This window comes from Amphiura filiformis, chromosome 16, assembly GCF_039555335.1.
Source record: "Amphiura filiformis chromosome 16, Afil_fr2py, whole genome shotgun sequence".
NCBI lineage: Eukaryota > Metazoa > Echinodermata > Ophiuroidea > Amphilepidida > Amphiuridae > Amphiura > Amphiura filiformis.
In genome coordinates, this window is record NC_092643.1 from 36,539,097 (window position 1) to 36,562,706 (window position 23,610).

At 36.7% G+C, this 23,610-nt stretch overlaps 1 protein-coding gene across 5 annotated transcripts in view; it reads right to left on the reverse strand.

The window, feature by feature from the left end:
- Nucleotides 1–12,852: 12,852 nt before the first annotated feature.
- Nucleotides 12,853–23,610, reverse strand: part of LOC140135936 (uncharacterized) — a 106,200-nt gene continuing 95,442 nt past the window's right edge. For all 5 annotated transcript variants that reach the window (XM_072157629.1, XM_072157628.1, XM_072157631.1 and 2 more), the window contains 5 exons: nt 20,438–22,899; nt 19,606–19,704; nt 15,917–16,057; nt 15,094–15,189; nt 12,853–13,752 (listed from right to left, as the gene is read on the reverse strand). In XM_072157629.1, the coding sequence (XP_072013730.1) occupies nt 13,558–13,752; nt 15,094–15,189; nt 15,917–16,057; nt 19,606–19,704; nt 20,438–22,899 (2,993 nt within the window). In that variant the 3' untranslated portion in view covers nt 12,853–13,557. The remainder of the gene's footprint in view (nt 13,753–15,093; nt 15,190–15,916; nt 16,058–19,605; nt 19,705–20,437; nt 22,900–23,610) is intronic.

Sequence of the window (23,610 nt, forward strand, 5' to 3'; positions counted from 1 at the left end):
AATCAACTTTTGAAAACCACACTAAACAAGGATTTAACCCTGGGCTAAAACGATACCCTAAACAGGTTACACGAGCCTGCTCACACCCTAAACAGGGATTTTATTCCTTACATCAAATTTCATACCCTAAATTTCATTTCCGCATATTTAGCAATTGCAATTTTGCTACCCTTTTGACACCCTAAACAAGTTACGCGCGTATTGTGTCAACCCACGAAAAACGACCCTTTTTACGCGTTTTTATTATCGGGGATGGTGTACAGGCCACAATGGGAGTGACCCCCCTGGATGTCATGATGACTCAGTTTCTGAACAAGGCGGTAACACAGCGTACCTTATGGCACATTCAAATGTAAGAACCATCTCAAAAGTTAGGTCTTAGTAATAGGAAACTTTCTTTCCGAAGGCACCATGTCAACAATGCCTAGAAAAGTTGTTTTTAGCCTTGTAAAAGTACCGTAATTTTTCATCATTTTCTGCAATCCCTTTCCTCCGATCGGCACCAGATGAATCAACTTTCCTGTTACGCGCTACTAATCAATCAAGGGGAGTTTGGTTGACAGTAACGTCAGACGCAACACAGTTTTTTAATTCCGTCTTTGATTATACTTTACCACCCCTTCCACTCTTCCAAGTTTCAACTGAAACCTCATAGATGTTTTCAATAATCTGAACAAGTTTTCCAAATTCAACAACATTTCCACTTAACTTATTGCTCAAAATAGTCCAACAAACATGATGATAATAGCACTCATGTAACTACTTGCATGTGTTCTTTGGACATTTAATTTGGGAAATTTATTATATTTTGCTTAGTAAATGCTAGATTTGTCAAAATAGAGGCCATGGCACTGATGAACCGCATTATTGGGCTTTCTGTTCCTCTCTGCTATATTCATCCCAAATATCAACGCAGCTGTTTTCATCTTGTCGTCTCACAAGATCTGTTTTGTTTTAATATTTTTGACTATGTTCAATCCTGTTTGTACTTGCCAATCAACTTTCAAACATGTTTTTTAACTTGCAAGCAGTGCTTTAAATGGACCGTTACTGGTTAACAATGACTGACATCAGCATATCACTTCTTCATCACCTCTACCCAAATAGTGTGTCAACCGAAGACCAGTAAAGCCAACGCTGTGCCTTAGGCACACAATTGGGCTACTTGGCGATTACTTGCCGCTACTCAAAAAAGCATGCCGCTACTTGCCTAAAATTGGGCTACTTTTGCCAGTCTCAGTATTCCCTCTCAATTTAGCCGATTTATAAAGGTTTTGAGTCTCTGAAGCTCGAAATTCCAATTACATTGGGTTTTGTGACCATTTATTGATCGGTCCTTAACTTCCCATTAAGTACCGGAAGTTTTGAAGTCAAGTGCTTTTCCGCCAATTGGGGGATTTGCGTTCTAAATTCGGGTAAATCCGCTGGTATTGGGCGCTTTTTTAGGAAGTTTAAAAATTGGGCTACTTGAGACTCATTTACCGCGGCTTGGCGAGCTTATGTGCCGCACCTTGGAGCTGAAAAGTTTTGGCAACACTGCCAGAGACATATGTGCTGTGTGTGTTTTACTTGGGCAAGCAGTGACAAAATGGCCGTCTCATGAAAACTTGCACAAACTTGGAAATAAACATTATCAACCAATTGAAATTGCTGTGTGTAAACCTCTAGGTTTCCCAGCTAGAACTTTGCATTATTAGACACATGCATAGTTCTGCCAAGGTGTCCCCGGTTGGTTGATAAAGACACGCAAATAGTCCCCAGAAGTGATTGTAAGTGATTTTTATGAGAGGCACTCAAGTAGCCAAGTATTTTCTTATGTTTTCTTGAAATTAAATGTCATGTAGAACTATGTAATATATTTGTAAAGAGCAGTACTATTAGAATCTTTTTTTAAAATAATATTGTAGTTAAATTTGTTATGCCATTTGTGACCTGTGCCCACAAAACCCGAAACGTGTTGACAAACCTGATTTTGAGATAAAGGCCTTAAAGAGGAAGCCCCACCAGAGCAGTTCTTCTGAGGTGAACCAAACCTGCCTGGTTATCAAATTAATCAGTGACAAGGTTATCTCGGATTTTGACAGATGCTAATTGATGGAATGACATTAAAACATCAAGTAGCACCTGTCAAATTCAGAGAAAACATTGTCAATGATTGATTTGATAACCAGGCAGGTTTGGTTCACCTCAGAAGAACTGCTCTGGTGGGGCTTCCTCTTTAAAATCTCAAAAAGTGAAATTTTATATGTTCTGGGTTTAGTGGGAACAGGTCACTTTTATACTGAAATATTTTGTAGTTGGTGAAAGTATTTAAAGATACTACTTGCAATAACAAAGCAAATCTTGTACTATATACAAATGTTTTATACAAATTAAACTTTATTTTTTATAAAGTATAAAAATTTATATGAAAATTATTTTTGTAACTAAATAGGTTTGTAGTATAATGTTGAATTGTGCACATTGACACTGTAATATATTATTATTCTCGACTTATAATTAGCAAAAAAATGTAGTGTGGATTGATATAGAATGGTCAAGAATGACGCTCCGCTGAGGTTAAAAAATATATAGCGCCTTCAGGCTTACTGTTTGGCCTTTGGTTTTGCTGCTCAGTTTCGCTGAGCCGGCTCATCTTCGCCAAGCCCCCGATAGCCGAGGTCCTTCTCAAAGGACTAATATAGAATGGCATTCTCACAGGAGGGTGCAGCACCTACGCTGGTTGCGCTTGCATTATGTGTGACTGCTGCAGTATATGTTTTTGCCAATTGTAAGCCTTGCTTTATTTTGATTTTGACTTTGATATTGTGATGGGACAGTACTATTGTGAACAGTGTATCATCTGTTGATAGCCTTGCCAAAGTTTGAATTGCATTTTTTTAGTGTAAGTCAAATCTAGACTGACACCGTCATTTGCCGATGTTCTGGGTTGACCACTGAGAAAATTACATGTTAATTTTGTATCTGACCTTGTGTCCAAGTAATAACATTTTAATACATATTTTTAGAACATTCTGCAAGAGATCTTGTCACCACTAGACTATGCCATAGTCGATTTTTGATAAATAAAGACATGTTATTAATCATGATAAACGCATTCAAAATTATACTGATATTTATTACATCAAAATACTAGTGTAAAATGGTTGTGAAAAAGTTTATATAATTATATTAGTGATAAGTATACGTAGGCTTATATGAATGCAACATATCATAATGGCATAATTATAATGGCACTTCAATACTGAACAATTCTGATTTTAGAATCTACCAGTTTATTAACCGCGAAAACCCGAGTTAAAAATCGACTATGTACATTGCATTTTAAATGGGACTTTGATTGGGCAAAGTCCCTAACACACACTGTCAATCATACTTGTTTATCAATCCAATTTAACCGCAAGCACAAAGCCTGGAAGTACATGATGCGCTCATGCACCTACTGAGAGTTTAATGTTCCCGCCAACACAAAGGGCCGCATAGTTGTGTACCATAATGAGCAATTTAAAATTGCTTATCAAACACTGGTAGTGTTTTTACAATCGCTACCAGTGTCCAGTCATGATTATCAACAAAGTTACCTACAAGTTAACTGCTTGCAACTTGGCATTGGGCATGCTAGCGACTTATTGATCATATATCGGCAATCGCTTTTCCGATAAGTGACAGAAGTAAAGGCACAAAAAACGCTGCATTCCTTACGATGATTGCCTAGTATGATATGCCCTTTATCTCTGTTTAAGTCTTATTATTAAGAATTACTTTGTATTTAAGTTTAGCAGGTTTTTAAAACTGTTGCCATTTGGTAGTTCACAGCATCTTGCGAATGGTAGTGAGCTTTGGCAAAAATTGTATTGATCATTTAATAGCGAGTGTGTAGAAGAATTTAGATATCACAGATATACTTTTGTAGGTCCTGTGGTTCTTGAGTTATGTTGTAAAGAGCGCTGAAACAACAACACTTTTGTAAAACGTACACAACTCATTCACAACAATAAATCAAACAAGTTTTCAAAGTATATGATTTGTAAAATGAACTTTTGCAAAACATCAAAGTGTTATTTTTCAATAATATATTGATTCAGATAATGAAGATCAAATTTTTTTTGGCTGCTTCGACCAACAATACCTCGTCTACCCTTAAAAGTTATGTATGGTAGTACAAGTAATGTATGCTCTCCTGCAAGTTGGGCAGGGAATATAAAAGAAATATCCTTATGGTTTAAGGTGGCAGGCAGGATCACTCAAAGTGGGAAATTTTAGACAATGTTTTCTCAATTTAAAAGTAATGATGATAAGTACATAAAAGTATACATTTTCAGAAAGGAAATGATGCAAGGAATCCAACTAGCACTTTCAGTGATCCTGCGTTCTACCTTAACAGTAAAAACAAATGACTGTTTTTTGTGGACAGATTTGTTGCCAGATTTATGGCAAAATTATGCTTCAAATCCCGAATATTTATTTTCAAATCAGTAGCAAAGTAGATTAGATGTCATTGTGAAAATTAAACTATTAGGAAATCCATTATTTTTGTGTTATTGATTTCATCTTGCGTGTTAACAAATGATATGATTGAAAATATATTTTTTGGACATTTCATTTGACATTTCATGCATGAAATGTATTTTTTGTGTGTGGATTTTTCGATAAAATCCAGTAAAATGTTTTCTCTCAAACTCAATACCATCTCCCTCTTGGAAACAAAACCTTTTTAGCTTTATCAAGATTTGAACCAGGGATCTTTCTAGATAGGGCTTTGGGCTATTCCAGTTGAAATCCTTACACCCCATATGGAAGATCATTCTTAATTTTTCACACAGAGAGCATAAAACTTCAAAAGGAGTTACCCAGTTAGGTAGCCCATTTGAAATTCACATTGCTTGTGTGGCAGATTTAAGGTCAGTTATGACTTCCATAGGGGTGTATGGATTCAACTGAAATAACCCTCTTCCCAAATGAGCTACGTAGCGGAAAAGGGTCCCTTAAGAGTGGTCAAAGACATGATATCACCAGTATTGTCAGTGTGGACGTCATGGGCTGGGAAGATGCTCGATTTTCATCAACATCATTTGCTAGAAGATAGAATTGGTAGATTGAATTGAATAACAAATATTCCAGGTTGATTCAGAGTCTGTATGGCCCATTAAAAAGACTAGTTCACATCTGAAAGTCTGACAATTAGACAGAAAATGCAGTACTGCGCAGGTCAGCAACCAATCACGGCGCGCATCTGCCCTGACATCAGACACAAACTAGTCTTTAATTTCTTTAATTTAGTGTATTTGGGGAGTACCCAGAAACACCTGAGAGGGCAAGTCATTTTGGTTCGCACCTAGAATCGCAGTGGTGCAAAAGACTGAACTGAACTGCTTGGCTAATCCTCTCCCAGGTTCATCCATGCCATTTCTCACAAATAAGGACAGTGGGAATTCCTTTTTTATACCAAATTTAACACCTTATCAAGCTTTCTACAGAAAATAAGACACAATGACAAATAAAATATAAGTTTCCAGTGATAGTGATGCTTTATTCTAAACAATTCTGTTCACTTTTTAATTTCAAAAAGTTCACAAATCTGTTTTCTAAACAGAAAAAAAAAATAAACAAAAATAAGTTTGACAACAATTGCTTTCAACAGCATTAACATTCATGAAAAGAAAATGAAACTTTTTGTTTGTTAAAAAAGTTCCAACTTAACAATGAAAAATTATATGAAACTATCTCTTACAGAATACATTATATTGGGTATTTAGGTGTTATGAAATTATGCGAGTACAATTCCAGTTTACCATTATATTAATGTTTGTGAATACATTCATGTTTTTACGATGATAATAATACAAGTTATTTTATCACAAAGGGTTTGCGAATATTTCCGGTCTCTAATTCCCATATTACAAATTAAATCTGTGCTATAACTTGGTAGTAAATTTGAACCCAATTGCAATCAATTACAAAAAGAACCAGTGCTTCATATAGTAGCGGGGCAATTCGGTCTTGTAAAAACCTGATAATGTCTTGATTCCTTAAAACAGGAGTAATACTAATGTTAATAAAGATTCTTTGTGGTTGTCTGTGGCATTGACATGTCTGATGATTACCGGTCATTAACCCCATGAGAACTACCTGCCGATTGGCCAAAATGAATATTGTGTCAAATTTTGAACCAATCAAGGAGGATATTAATAAGATCATATGCAAATGCAAGTTTGACCATAAATAGTTTAAACCCTAGTCATAATTGGTAATTGAAATGAGCATTTCAAGTTATCGACCAATCAGAAATGCTGTTAGATGACCAGTAGTGTTCAGGGGGTTAAATTAGTTTCCTTTCAATCATATATGTATAAACAAGCCTCAAATTAAATGGGAAGCTGTTTGGTTCCCACGGAAACACAAAATGGCTTCTGGTGTCTCTGCTCTCTGCTAGCACTCCAGAACACAATTTTCCACTTGAAGCGGACTTCCAGTTCAAAAGCTAGATTGTTTTTTACATCAATGACTTGCAACTTTTTTTCCCCTAAACACAACTTTTCTTTCCTGAACTCTACTGGGATATTTTGTAGTAAAGCCAAGTCCAATTATTATGGAACTTCCCGCATATCATTGAATACGCAAGAGTAGACAATGACAGAAAATGACTCAAATTTAGTTGCTGGATATAGTTTCATTAAACTTCAAAAACTCAAACTGAAATATGCGAATATCTTGTGTGATTGCAGTATAATAGAAGTTTTGATAATTTCAAGTTGCGCCATGTTACAAATATAACTTGCACTCGGAAACGACTTAATTTGAGGCTTGCGCTTCATACAAATACAAGCATTACCACATAACTGCTATCATACGTCTGAATAATTCTTTGAATTTGTAATGCTAAAACCCCTATTTGGAACCAGAAGTACAATATATTGGAGTAAAATATCCTCTTAACCCAAATAATGTTATGCTTTTATGTGTTATACCTTACAATAAAGCAATTGCACCTGACCTTTTACGATGGGGATCCTTGGGATACAATTGTCTTTCTTTTTGTGGGATATCATTCTTTTATGTGGTTAACAAATTCACCTATGTGGCTAAGCTTATGGGAATTGGGGTACATGGTTTACAACAATCCACAGCTAAAATTAAAACAAAAAAATAACAGATAAAACTTTATAACAACATCTTTGGTAAAAGGGCGATTTTCATCCAGACGATCAAGTCGGATTTCATGTTAAGTGTGATTCAAATTTTAAAACAAACAAAAAACAAGTCTGCTAAGAACGTTAGAAGAGACATACAAAAAATGATAAAATAATGCTACGTTGTAATTCAAATACAAAAAAAAAGTGACATGTAAGATTGAATTTTTTTGTATTTTTTTGAGTTTTTTTTTAAAGTTTCATAATCATCATCATCATCATCTTACAGCAAACAATTGTGTGTCCATCCATATACTACAACCACCATATATACAAATAATTGAATGCTATATTGTACGCATTCAAGATAGTCGGACCAAAATGTGTATACAAGCTATACATGACAGATAGTGCCATGGAAATATACATAAAACAATAATTTGTTGTGAAGAACTTGTACAAATGTTACAGCATACTCAATGTCACCAAATACTATGTATTACCTTGCATGCGTTGCAGGCTAATGCTTGCACAAAGCAGCACCAGCATATTTTGAAAGTTTCCAAGCCAAATTTAAGACAAGAAAACTTGGGGGTTAACTTTCTTATCACTAGGATCCACAATATTCTCATTCACCATGACACAGTTCTTTAACCCCAATACATTTGTACATTCATTGAATGACCTTTCAAAATTTGGGTACAAAAATTCACACTCTGCAACTTAGGTCAAATTTTGCACTATGAGTGTTTAATTGAGGTTATTGGAGTATGCCATTGGGATGAGGCTATTGTGGTCCATAGTGTATAACTTTGGTCAACACACCAGGAGAAAAGGAACCACAATGTGCTGAACATCAATCCACAATAAAAAAAATCCCAGCATCAGAAATTTCACACATTTTTACCACAATTAATTGTCAGTTATTGATCTTTTTAACCTTCAACTGATCCCATTTGGGTATTGAATTTGAAATCCACACTCCCCCTGTGGGCGATTTTAATAGCCAAAAGTCTTCCAAAATACTCGCTCCATTTGTGGAAGATATGGGTACAGGTATCTCCAGTGGGAGTGTGGGTTCCAAAATAATGAACCTTTGCCAATTCCATTTGAAAAACATACTCCCTCTGTGGAAGATCTGTCTTAAATCTTACACAGAGTTATGGCAGACATCAAATGGAGTCCTCCAATTGTGTAGACGCTGATAATTTCAGCCGACGACACAAAATGGGATCAAACCACTGGTACCTTTTTAGTCTATAAAAGTACAAATGTTATGCAATCAAACAACGTTTAAGATGGGATGTCAAACCTATTCAATTTAGATTTTGTTTCAACAAAATTAAATTCAAACGCTACATTTCATTGAAAACTTCATCAAAATTGAACTGGTTATTTCATGAGGTATGTACAGTAAACAGTGGCCCTTAAAACAAATATTAAGGAACTCTCATGCTAGTTTATGCCATTCTCAAAACCCGATTGTCATGTCATCCATCTCATTTTGTTTGATTGCATTACAAAAATTCATGTCACAAGAAATGCTCCAGAAACATGGCTCATGTCACAAAAAATGCTCTAAAAACATTGATCATGTCACAAAAAATGCTCTAGAAACATTGATCATGTCAAAAAATGCTCTTGAAGCATTTGGATCACATTTTATCTTCAGCTTTGAAAGCATCAGAAAGAATATGGTCCCCTGCATAACAAATGAATGTTTAGGGGATACCTGCTTGGAGAACTTCTTGTAACCTAAATTTTACTTTTTCGCTTTCAGCAAGTAAACCCATTACACAGCAAGTAGTCATCCCAATCAGAATGCCCCGTTTTATTACACATCATCATGCTTAGCAACGCAAACACTAAATAGACGAGGCAGAAAGATCAACCCCAATATAACCAGATTATCAAAAAACACCACTAGAAAACTGGCCCATCTGTCAAACATTGTCAGACGACCAGCTTTGTTAATGTAGTAGTAAAAACAATAATTGTTTTCAATTAGGTTCTATTATGTACAATTTTTATAGTATTTTCAAGTAATTTTATACATACGATTTGTCAATAAATTGCTATCAATCAATAAAACTGATATTGATCACATAAGGAAAAAATACAATTTCAAAAAAAAAATGTTACCTATTCCAGGCAACTTGGTCACAATATGATAGTTTTAGCTCTTGCTAAACTAAATTAAGCACTAAAACCCAGATCTGCAATTATTTTCAATAGTGCTCAACCAGGATTAGTCAGTCCTATTTGTGTTGCTAACCTGGATTAGTGACTTGTAGTGTTTGATTTCAACCAAGTAATAGATTACAAGATTAGTCCTGCACCTTAAACTGGTTAATGTTGGTTAATAACAATTACAGGCACATTGGTATAAGATAACTGGCAGTACATAATGTCACACCGAGCATTTCCCATGGCTATGTCACAACCTGTGCAATTGGTATAACAAATTGTGCTTATCATCTAACAACTGGATGGTATGAACCATATCTCCAGGCATTCACAAGTCGAAATCTGTATGTGTTGTGAGCTAAGACATGAAAAACATAGTTTACAAATGTGTGAGTAGGACTGATACAGAATAGAAATGGTAGCAACATTAACTGCTAGGTTATTCTTTTCCGGTATATAATGGATTACTCAGTTGAAATCCATACACTCTGTATGGAAGACATAACCTTAATCTTCCACACAGGGAGTGTGAATTACAAATGGAGTCACCCATTCAGGTAAACCCATTTGAAATTTACACTCCCTGTGTGGGAGATTTAAGGTCATGCCTTCCATAGGGTGTATGGATTTAAACTGGAATAGCCCAATGCTTCACAAAACAATTACTATTCAATGACAAACTTGAACTTGATTCAGAAAAGAATCAAAACATGGCATTTGTCAGTCTTCCTGACCCTGTCAAGGGCTTGTTTACACATGGCATGCTGAGTATGAATCACTGCAACATGGAAGTGCCGTCTCATTGGGCCAAGGGGTGACAGAACATACTCGTCCCTTTCACTGTTAACGTTTTGAAATTATCATTGATTGGACAGAGACACTTGATTTCACACCACCTTGGGCTCCCGATGAGTTTTGTATCACACCACCTATACCTTGTGTCGTATCTAGTCTGGTAGTGACCACAACTGCGTGCTCTGGGATGCATAGCCTTGTAACACACGAGCCGCTTTTGGAATCAGTCTAGTACGCTTGCATGCAAAAGCGGTTCTTTCACATCCAGAAGACGCATTTTCAGGTTACTAACAAACTCAATGCGACAACAAAAGGTAAAGACACCTTGATGTACTTGACTTTCGTACAGCAATTATTTTGAACTTGTTACTTTTACACCATCCCCACCATTTATATCAGCAACATTAATACAGCTACCCACAGAAATTTCGGAAACAGACTAAAATCACATGCTTTTTTTTAATCAGATAAAAAAGGCCGTACATTCAAACTTTTCAACAAATACCAAAAACTGCTTGTTTGTATCAATATAAAACTAGCTTGGAGTGAACAAGAATTACCAAGAAACAAGACAAATTGGTTCAATTGACAAAAAAATTAACGACAACTATCAACTCCCAATGTATAACAAACAAGAGTAAACATTTGAACTGTTTAGAATTACAAACATCGTTTACTTTTTAACATTTTTTAAAAATCTTTTTGCTTCAACACCGAGACAAACTTTTCAATTGCCCAACTTTTTTTACTTACAAATTTGTGTTACTTTCTGATTTCAATTTTAACAGCAACTTCAGAACCATTTAAACAATAAACACCAATTTTTCCTTCAATACATTGCCCGCATTTGTAATGTACATTGATTACCATTTTACAAGTCACTGAAAATCATTTCCCTTTTCAAATGTTTGAACTCCTACCCATTTCAATTGAATTTGTTTCTAAAAACCAAACTGATAAAAAAAGCAAACTGGAATTTTGTAGATTTACAAATTGATCATAAAAAATTCTACTGCTCAAAATGAACAAAGTGAAATGTCACAGGTGGGTGGTAACCCCTACAGCAGATAAAACCCTACCCAGCATGCCTCATTCTGCTGGCTCAGCTGACAACAAATTTGGGAATTGACACGAAATATTTTGCCAATGTGACAGAGTTACTCAGGGCCAAATTACTTGATCTTTAATGACTATTCTGTATATAACAAAGTTCAGTGTTTGATGCAGCTCAATATAATACTGCAAAGGATGATGGGATATGATCTTTTTCTGCTGTGGGGTAGAACCAGTATAAAATTTCTAGGATAAAATAAATAAATGTCCTAATTTTTCAGAGTTACTGGTACTAATTGATAATCATGGAGCACGTACAAGAGGTAAAGTCTTTACCCCTTCTACGCGCTCGATGACTAAGGGTTCAACCATCTTGTTCATTAGCCAATCAGCGTGATCGTTTATAAATTTGCAGGGCTCATAACTCTGAAATTAGTTGAGTGTGTTGGTAAAATTTCGGTTGCTCTATCCAGGCGGCGGATGACATGATCGAGCCGGCAACCCGTGAAACCGCCCCGGCCGTATGGCATTTTCCATATACTCGGTTAGTTTTGTGGGGTTCATTATCGAACCCCAACGGTTTTAGCTTGTATTTATATTATTTATCAACATAGGCCTATTTGTTTGTGATATTTCAAGCGTTTTAAAATTTCAAAATAATCCCATTCAATTACACGGTTGACGATGAAAATTTACTGAATTTAGGGAATGCATGTCATCCACCACCTGGCTCTATCTGCAGGTTGTCAAAACACATTTAACTCCACCAGGTGATAATTTGATTTACTTCCCACCTCAATGTTGAGTAAAGAATCCGAGAAGAACACATCAGAAGTATTACTGTAAAACATCCATGTGTTACGCACATGATATGAATGAAATTATGAGGCTTTTTCATTGCAGATATCGGCAACCTTATAAATCAATGACACAACGCTGCATCTGCTCCACACACGACAATTTTCGATTTGTCAGATTTTTATATCTACAAGGTAAATCCGCCGTGACTGAGCCATTTCAATCAATTTCATTGGTACGGTGGCAAAACACCGACAACCAAAGTATGGGAGCAAAATGTGTGCGACAAACTGCATCGTAAAATCTATGGATGAGCAAGGATAGTGTATCAAAGTTTAGAAATATGTCGTCGCAGGTGCAAAAGCCTGATTCAACAAGACATATTATAAACATGAGTGAAAACAAGAATAAGCTTAAAAAGATGGAGAGAGTTAAAGAATGATACATTCACTACCATAAACAGATCCCAATTTATGTGAAAATTTAGAAATCCTGTAAAAATAGTGATTTTTTTTCTTCTGCTATGGAAACAAGTTGCAAAAACTAGAAACATTCTATATTATGGTAATAATTAACTTTGCAATGTTCTTTGAAAGAGAGTGTAGTAGATTCTGACAATTCTGTGTGATTTCTCAATTTAATATTACAGCAAAAAACACTTCTTTCTTTGCGGTCAATCTCAGTATTCCAAGTTTAATTACTTCTGACATCGTATGACCGCCATTTTCACAGAAAACATGTGTCATATTGATATTGATAGGAAAAATACTTTTGATTGTTTTGATGGAAAAAAAAAATTAAAATCACATCAGTAATCATTGGACAAGATCATATATTTTGATATCAAAATCTCAGTGGGTGAATGGTTTCACACTCCACTATCGAGGCCTGTCAATGTTGAATGAATAATTGATGTCAAAAAGATGAAATCACAAAATCTATCATTTCACCAATATTTTCTACTATTTACCAAAAAGGCTGGTGCAATCAAGAATGTATTACCAAATAGTGATTTAGTATCGAAATTCATAATGAAAATGCAAACTCCAAATTTAAAATAAACCCTCTTGGTCTGTAATTTTCATCATCTGACTATCTTTGTAAGCCAAAAGTTAAACTTGTATGTTGACAAAAGATGATATCCATGGATTCTTTAGTTTTTTTTAACCATGGGTCTCAGTTTCAATGACATTGACAATAATTCTTTTGACACCATTCTTACCAAACTTGCACAGTTTGACCTACACAGCCTTTTATACACAATGTTTGTCTGCTGTAATGATTTTATTACGATTTTGAAATAACCGGCTTCATCTGTCAAAAAGGCTCTGTTGACATCTTGGCATCACTACTTCGTTTTTCAAACTCCAGCGATCCAGCTTGAAGTGCGCCATGTCTTCACATAGAGGTAACCATGGTAACGCTCACCAGGGAAGAAGAGGGTGCAGGTCAAAGACAAAGCAGACCGTCCACATAGTTATATCACAAAACTATGCTAAATCACATTTTCAACATTATCATGTGATAAGGTGAACACTACATACTAGCTTCTACCGTTCCTGGTCATACACAGGGTAGCATATCAAAATCATGGTTAACTAGTGCCATGGGTACATGGTAATAAGTCAAAATCGCGGTTCACTTGTACCATGGGTACATGTTCATCGGTGATCTTGGGTGGAGATTTAGGGTCCCACATTTTCAAATCTTGCAGTTTGAGTTCCCAGTCTAAACGCTGCATAGCGTAGAGTGACGATGACTCGTGTTGGTGTCTTTGTAGTAATTCCTCCTGTTGGTTGGAAAGAACGAAAATATTTTGGGATTATTTAAAAATCTTTGGAGATAACAAAATGTTTTTGGCAGATAATTTTGTGTGCAAAAGGAGATCATGTTGTGAATAACACAGATTTGAGCCTTGGAGGTCACAGGTTCAATTCTTGGTACTAAGCTAGCACACAAACTTGTCTACTTCCAACAATTAAAATTAGTATTGCTTTTTTGCTTAGCCACTGATGTTTCTTATACTTGAAGGACTTGAGTTACTCCACTTTCTATACTTTGTTCAGCTTATAATTGGCGAAAATTATTTGTTTTTTGTTGCTGCTTGTGTCAAACGCGTCTTAAGGGCTGGGGTATGAACGTTTGGACAGTATTTATTTTGGGACATTAGAGCACATCAGACATATCGAATTGCATTCTGAATACGAAGAATGTCATTCTGATATCAAATAATTATGAATTTTTGAAATTCGCAATTTAATACACATTTTATGGCAAATCATTAAAAATTGATATTTTTTATATTTAACAGTACTTGAAGTAAACTTTATAAATCTGATGATTTATACTTAAAAGTGTATGTGGTGGGATGAAAAGCCGACGATCAATTGAAAATTTTGACCTTTAAGATTGAAGATATGGATTTTTCCCAAAACACCACAAAAAAAAATAGGTCTTTTTGGGAAAAAATCCATATCTTCAATATGAAAGGTCAAAATTTTCAATTGACCGTCGGCTTTTCCTCCCTGCTACATACACTTTAAGAATATGTCATTAGATTTATATAATTTACTTTGAGGACTGTTACATATCAAAATTTGAAAATATCAAATTTTTATAATTTGTCACAAAATTTGTACTATATTGTGATTTTCAAAAAATGAAAATTATTTGATATCAGAAAGACATGCTTCGTATTCAGAATGCAATTCGATAGGTCTGAGGTGCTCTCATGTCCCACAAAAAATACTGTCGAAACGCAATAAACGCCATTTTAGATCCCTTAACAACTTATGCTGGCATAAATTCACACAAGCGCACATCAGTCACACAACTCGATTCTAGTGTAGGTGCTGCATCCAACTGCATGCATGCCATTCTATATCATTAATACACAATGTAATGAGCAATTGTTTTGCCAATTGTAAGTCTAACAATGTACAGCGTTAAGTCATTTTGTGATCAATGACCTGCTTAGTTTCTGCCAAAGTGACAAAATCAGTCTGGTCAACTAGTAACTGGAATATCAATATTATTTCAACCTGCATCAGCTAGTAATAACCAAAAAGATTTTTTGAATGAATCTAGATGTTGACTGTTTGTGTCTGTATTGTTGACACACTTCACTCACCTTTATTCTCTCATACTTCATGTCTACATCTTGTAGTAGTGAGTACAACTGTCGACCATTGAATCGGGTGCAAATATTCTTACTATCATCTGGTGGCTGTGTGATATAAAGACCAAAAGAAGGTGTTACTATAAAATCATTTGATCTAATTAAGTTGTGCGTAAATACTAACAGTCCCAAGAAGAATCTATTATCCATGTTCTCTATATACCCACAAATTTCAATTGGGTGAGAGGGGTGTTAGGTCTATTTCACCCCACACACTTTGTATGTGTTGATGCCTCAACAGCCCTCGCCCTCAAGAGTAACTGGTGGGCATATCGAGTAAATGCATGTAGGTAATAAATGATGCTAGACCCTAAACGAATTGGGGCTATTTTAAAATTCACACTCCCAGTGTAGAAGATCAAGGTCATGTCTTCCATAGGTATGGAGTCTTGTATGGAGTCCAATGGTAATAGCCCAATAAAGCAATATACTTCAACAAAACTATGGAAGACATGATTTAATCTCCCACATGGGGTGTAGATTTCAAATGGTGTCACCCATTCAGCTAACTCCATTTGAAATTTACACTCCTGTGTGGAAGAAGGGCGTATGGATTCCAACTGGAACAGCACAATGTTTAACACTTCAAATTTGCTGTCTTTTGACCTATCATGCTTTCATGAGAATGTTACATGTAGGAGTTGGCATTGTGTTAAGGCAGTCCAGATGTTGTTGACAGGAAGCTCTTGATATTTTGGTTAGATTTAATAAGGGGAAATCCTTGCAAATAAGTAAGCTTAAGTGTATTTTTTACACTTGGGTTCAGGGTACTTACCAGTGGTTCAGGCATATTATAAATCTCCTGGTCTCTAAACACAACACACGCACTGAAAGGCATCCTTTGATTAGCATACGCCCTCGCTGCCTTGCCGTGCACACGCATTATATCTTGCTCCGCCGATAACATCAGCTTTTCCTAATAAAAGAACAAAAATTTTCAAAATAAATTGGGTTAATTGTCAAGTTCTCAGTAACACTAATATTTTTACTCTTGGTGGGTGGGTGATGTCAACGTGTTGAAGCAGCCGATTTGCGCATGCTGTGTTAAAATGCATGCATATTATGTATTCAACACTTTGAGGCAATGGTAACAATTTGTAGCTGTGCGCAGATGTCACCGAGTAGCTGAAATACTGCAAATTAGAACTGGACTCACTATAAACACATGAATTCAGAAGTGAAACATTTTCTGAAATGTTACCAAAATATGTTTCCGGTAAGACGTACTCCCTGACAAAAGAGAGTGAGCCAATTTAATTTCAAACACAAAAAGTTTGAAAATGGTCAAACAATGGCTACATCAGACAATGCCCTATCAAAAATAATCCTTTTCCTATTTGAGCTTTGGTGACACAAATGGTACACCGTACATCCACATATTTCATCATCCACATATTCCCCTATATAATTATTACAGTACATCATACTTGGATACCATGATTGCTCTAGTTCATACAAGGTTCAAAGGGCTAATTTGATCTCAAATAGCTAGTCCCGTGGAATAATGTAACTACCATAAGAAAAAAAAGAACCCAGAGTACTATAAGAGGTTATCGTTGGGATTCAGACAATATAAACGTGCCCACATAAACAACATTCATGTTGCAGATTATGCCTGAGTGCACTGTCAAGTTGAGATAACCCAATTTCATATATCACAAATTGGCTCACCTACATCTGCCAAAGTATATTTCTAGTGAATTCATGTTACAAAAAAAAATTGGCGATATTACTTTGAGCATATTGTAGAACATACCTAAAATCAAAGTCTAACCTAATTAAGGCGCTAACCTGATTAAGGCTCTAACCTAATTAGCACTCCTTTTGGCTCAAACTTGTTTTTTAACACCTCCTCTTTACATGTACATAAAAATGAAATTGGGTTGAAAATCTGAGTAAAAATTTACATGAAACCATTCGAGCCTTGAGTTGCAATTTGGCTGTGGCATATGTGTGTGATAAGAAATATTCAAACTTTGTACTGAGTTGTAATTTGGTTGTGGCATTGCTCAACAGCTCGGTATGTGACGAGAAATTTTAAAATTTGCAGCTTTTTCCAAAGTGGCATTGTCGCCAGGCACACCAACGCACAAAACACACACATAATATGCACTTCATGGCACAGATGAATTACATGTATAAAATGCAAAACATATGATTGGGAATTCTTGCCTGCACACTAACGTTCTAAAATGCTAACTTGTTTTTATTTTATGAGAAAGCCCGGGCACAAGCACCCCTAGGTGAGAGTAGAGAACCGCACAGATCTGGTTTCACATTAAGTCTGTATATTGGTGAGTCACATACATGGATAATTTAATCTAGGTCAGTCACAAACTGCTGGTAACCATTCATTACAAAAATAGCTAGAAAACGATACCACCATGTTACTATGAATAAAATATCAACTTCCCCTTCTAATGATAGTCTGACATAACTTCATCCCATAATCTGAAGGTATTCAATATTTGAGTAAGTAAATGTTTAAGCTAAAGCATCTTTGCTACCCTTCGATTGACCCTACTTTGTTCTGTGTATCATGAGTGACATTCATGCACGCTGAATTAGGTAGCATGGGCTGGGCTAAATCCTTCACAAGATTAGCGAGTTTAACAGAAAGTCTGGCGCCATAATTGACCTGACATTTTGGGATGCCCGCCCGCCCGGTTCAAGGCAAATGTTAGATTTAAAACTGTGGAAGCAAAGCAGTTCTACTTTTGCTACATCAATGGTCAATTTATATTTCTTGTCAAAATTATACAACATAACTCCTGATAATAAAGACCCGTACTTCTTTTATTGTTAAAAATCTAATCACTTTAGCAACATGGAACCAAAAGAACGGCCAAGATAAAAACAATTCCTTTTAGCTTAATAATAAGTACAATGTGCAAGTCAGCATGTTCAATCATATTTATGCCAACAAACATTGTCTACGCCACGTAACACCAAACGACCTTTTCCCTTCACTAGCATGTTCCAGAAACCTATTTACCGAATAAACCTAACCATGCACATCAACACAAACCATACAGTACAAGATAATCAATGCTTTCTTCAACCCAACAGAAATCAAAGTAACCCGTTACAGATAACGCGTGTACGCTTTACACCACAGTGACATCTCAAATGCTACATGGGGACCGGTTTTCCGATACAGAATGGGCACAGGCAGGACGATGAACCGCGTTCTGCTGGAAATGAGCGAGGGGAAAAATAACACGAGCACATCCTTTTCCTCACCACTCTACAGGAAGAAATCAATCTTATCTCTCTCTTTTTAGGTTCGAACAACTCCAGGGAAATGGTTAAGTTTGTCTTTTTCCCGTTAGATAGATATCGGTGACTTGGTTGGTGTTAAAGCCCTTGGATTATATAAAGAAAAGCTAAGAAGGGGTAATAATAAAAATGTTTGTAAGCTGTAGCTAACTAGGTTATAGGGCAAATTGGTTAACTGTTATTTTGGTACCATTTCCTCTTATAAATTTTATAAGTAACTGTCACAGCAATAATATGTGCTAATGTTTACACTTCTTGCTGTGTGCCATGAAATATGTTAAGGTGCATTAGGGGAAAGTTGATTTCCATTTCCAAAAAAAACCAAAAACGATTGTTAACTTGCAACAAAATCAGCAACATTTTTGTATGAAATTATTTCCTGGAACAATGTACAAAGAGTTATATGCACAACTCGAATTTATGTACAATTAATTCGCACAGAATGAACAAAACATTAATGTACTTCAAATTTGGAGGACAGATTTTAAATCAAAAAAAAAAAAAAAAGTGCATTTAAATCCTTTTGTAAAACCAAGACCAGAAAGCTATTACATGTAGTACCCTGAGCATGATCTGTTTGTGGTACCATATGGACAGGATGGCATATGGTGGCTGCCACAAATATGGCAATAGATTAAAGCTTGGATAGAAAGCTCTTGTTAACACCACAACAGGAAAAAGACAAGTACCTCGCCACTGCAAATCCTATATTTAGACATGACTTGTACTACTAAATAATGCTATTTTTAACTGTTCAACATGACATATGTTTGAAAGTACTTGTATTTTCTGTAGCAATTTATCAAACAAGATGACCCATGGATGTGACGTCAAAATGGGTACGCTTTTCATGAAAAAGGGACATGCAATGAACATTTACAGATCGTTTTATTTCCCTAATCTGATATATGAGTGCTTAATTTAATTTGATAAGTGTTTCCCATAAATCAAATATTTGGGTTAAAAAATGGAAGCACTGGGAATTTATCTTAGGATTTTAATATTGCACAGAGCTAGTCTAAACAAGTAGACCAGAGAGGAATGATTTGTGTGAGTTCCGATTTTAATCACACAATAATCAAGATGACAGTGACAAATGGTGTCCCCAATTTGCATGCATGTTCCTCCTGTACCAAAGCAGTACCAAGAAAGAAAGAAAAAAGTTGTAAACTTGCCCCCACTTACCCTTTCTATATAGTGTCTCATTCTCAGCATATATCGCATCTTCTCCTGTTCCTGGAATTGACTTAGCAGAGGACTTGGCAGTTCAGGTGGTGCTGTCATCTGAAAACAAAATTCAAGCAAAAATTTTTCATAGCCATTCACAAACTTGGACTTCTATACTAATTTTCGTTTTTGGCGCATATTTTAAACATGTGTGGCACTGTTTTTAAACAGGTTCATTTGTATGCCAGAGCTTTGAGCGATTTGAAGCTGACATGTGAAAAATGGTATTTTGTCTCACAATTTCATATAATGTCGTCTTCGTCTCTTCTTTCCTCAGTTGTTACTTGGCCTGGACCACTTGCATCCGAAATGTCATTCATCACTATTTTTAGATCAAGAGATTGTCCCTCCAATTTGAACTTTTTTTGTTAAAAATATTACATGTTTGCTTTTCGTAACATTTTTAGTTCATAACCACTATAGAAATCAACTGTATTTCTTGCATCACACAATATAAAGAACTGTTTTCAATTATAAGCTTCGTGGTAGTTAAGACTTAATTTGTACCATCCCCACATCTGAATCTATCCTCCTATCACCGTTCCCGTCACACTAACCCCATAGAAAATGAACAGATAAGACTCACACTGATTTTTACGAGTAAAGTTAAACACAGTAATTTTAGAATGATTGATGCCACTCTAAATCTTAATTTGAGCCACAAAAAGTCCAGTAACAACATCAAAAACTCTGGCCATCTTCCTGCTGCCTATCTTAACCTGTAAAGACCTTGGGGTGGCATCCCAATTCCAAAATTCTAGCCGATTTTTAAATCTTGACATTAACTCACCTGTGGTATGACTCCCTTCACTTTTGTCTTCGGACTACTTTCCAAGAGGTAGGTCTTCCTACACATAAGATACTCCTGGAAGCCATTGGGAATCTTAGGTTGCACATCAGCAATCAACGTCTTCTGTCGCTGCGACACCTCGTTGCGAATGTTAATAAACATTTCCATGGTGTTCACTTTATCCTGAGGTGGCAGTGGTGTCGGCAACGGATACGGTGGATCCTCGTGCTGTTGCTGCTTATTGTGTCTTGCAATCTTTCGCTTCCTGGGATGTGACTCCACATTCTGTGGTTCGGGCATACTGCCGTTGCCATTGGAAGACTCGGCTGCTCGGCGACTTCTTGTCATGACGGTCATTTCCGCTTTGCCCTCGTTGTTGCCGTTGTTGTCGGGCTTTGTTGCGTCGGTGACAACATTCAAGTTTGAATTTGAACGCAAAGTTCTTGTCACTTTCGGTTTACTATCATCGTTTATAGGTTCCACATTCTTTGGCGAACTCTTTCCGGAGACACCAGGCTGAATGGTACCTGAAACTGATGACGACGTAATATCGGGAGAACCTCTCGCAGGCGACTTCCGTCTCTCCAAGTCTCTCGTAATGGGACTTTTACGATTGCTAACTTCACTACTAGGACTTTTTCTATTACTAGCCTCATTACTACTACATAAATCAGTTCTTGAATCATTACCGACACTAGCTGCAGTGCTAGTCGACGGTTTGGAGTCCTTCTCTGTACTTTTTGAAGTGTTTTCAGTCGGGGATGAGGCACTCGTGGAAGAGACTGACTGTAAGCTATTTGAAGAGGCAGTTGTGGGTGGTTCCTTAGGTTTAGACTGCACCATGTTTGGGTTGCGTCTTATGAGCAATGTTTTAATTTCGCTTGATTTTGAGTCATCAGCGCTAGAGGACGGAGGTACAATGTAATAAACTTCTCGCGCACAATTGAATTGTGGCGGCGACGATTGTCTTTGCTGAGATGAATCTTTACTGCTACAATGCGAGTCTTTTGTATTTTGTGTGTCTGATTTACCACCACCACCATCATTTGTATCAGTCCTAGATTCACCATCCGTGCTTGGATTACGAGTTGGCGATCTTGCCGACGAGGTAAAAGACGCATTGTTATCTTCGTTCACATGTCTATCCTCTTTGCTACTGCGAACACTTGAAGAACCCTGATGCCTATGATGTTTTCTATGAGATTTCTTATCGGAGCGTTCTTTGTGTTTCTTCGAACGCTCACGACCACTATGATGAAGTTTTTCTGACAGCGAGTCCGATGATTCACTCTCAGCTCTTGGTTCAGATACGGCAGCTATTTTAGCCTCTGTCCTCCATTCTGGTAATGAGTCCGATTCAGACTCGGACTTTAAGTCTTGCTTTTCTATATGTACCTGAGCTTCCTGCGGTAGAACTGATGGTTGTCTATTTCCTGTCGTCTGAGAGACCACTGGCTCCTCCACAGAGGAATGTTTTGCTGACACAGCAGCATGTATACTACTATTCTCTGTAGGAAAAATTCTACGAGAGTTGCTCTCTGTAGGAACAGTTCTACGAGAGTCTAATAATGCTTGTGAGTCTGGGGAATTCCGACTCACAGCAAACTTTGCACTTGGTTGATGATGTGTGTGTTGTACAGCAGGCTGCACTGACATTGGTAAACTACTAGTCCTAAGAAGATCCGTCACCGGTTTGGTGGTGACCGAAACACTTTGTAATAATGATGAACATGCTTCACGAGGTGTCGTCGCAGGTAATGGGATTCCCGACGGAACTCTAGAATAGTTTGTGTTGGGTATAAAGACATTAGAATCACTAGAATCAGCTGGTGTGCATGTACTTAAAACAGAAGCGTTCTCCACAGTCCTCATCAAATTTGGATGTTTCTTTTCTATGGGATGTCCTAATGAGAACGTTAGCAACTCTGTTGTCGTACTGTCGGCTTTACCTGCTACCGAACCTCTGCTTTCGGCAGTTAAATTTGAATCGTCCGAGATATACAAATTCGATTCACTTAGACTACTTTCAGAATCGTCTCTTGTTTCAGGTATTCTAGCAAGTTCCGACTGTTCTTGAACTGGCAACCTTGGTGTTGCATGTTTTGGTGTTGAAGAGGATGACGGTGTCGATGCAGCAGCTGTTAAAATAGATGGTCCCTGTGGTTTATCCTGTATGCACACATCGTTCAAATTAGGTGATTTTATATCCGATTTGGTATTCAAATGCGGATCAAATAGATCACTATCTCCCGATGAAAGAGAGTCCATTGAATTGGGTGTGCCAGCAGCATTCCTTTCCTGCTGCTGTGCATGAATTGTCTGGGTTGTTTTGGGGATCGTAATCACGTCCATCACCCTCGCAGATTTTCCATTTTTCACCGGCACCTTGTAATGAATTCTGATCTTCTGTTCACCCGTTGGTTGCTGCTCCGATGGAAACTCATATGGATCCACAACAGGTTCTGCATAATAATACAAACAAACAGAGAATGCAAATGAGAGTAAGTTTTATGCAACCAGAAGGAAATAAAATTAAAAGTTCATAGAGTGAAGCGGACACAAAAGCAATGGACCATTTCCTGTTGGTCTACTTTCACTCTCCCTAACTGCAATAGCTGCCCTGTTTGACATTTGACAATTCACATTCTACATTGTACAAATCTATATAAATATGACACCTGGCAGCTATTGCAGATAGGGCCTACTTGCACTAGCCCCTCGATGCTATGCAGCTCGCTATCAAGGGAAATGTGGCCTTGTCTGGCAGAAACAATTCTACATGTAGGTATGTCAATGTAAATTTCAATAGGTATATCAAGAAAATGCAATCAGAACTAGAATTTTCAAGTTCGGAAATATTGTCATTTTACAATACTAAAAAGAAACTTTGTGGTTTATTTCAGATATTTTTCTCGCTCGCATCAGGCGTGTATGTTTTGTACAGCAAAGGGTTAGCAAATGTTGCCGGTGCACTATAACCCAGATTCTGCACACAAGACCAATTAATATCTGACCCACTTTTTGGCAATTATTGCAAACACATGTCACATAATTGGAATTGAGGTACTGGCAGGAATGACTATCTTGAATTCCCTGTCTTCTGCTGATGTCAGAGCCCCAGTGAGGTAGAACCAAAGAGTACCAACTCTGTCATGTTGGGCAAAAAAATATTT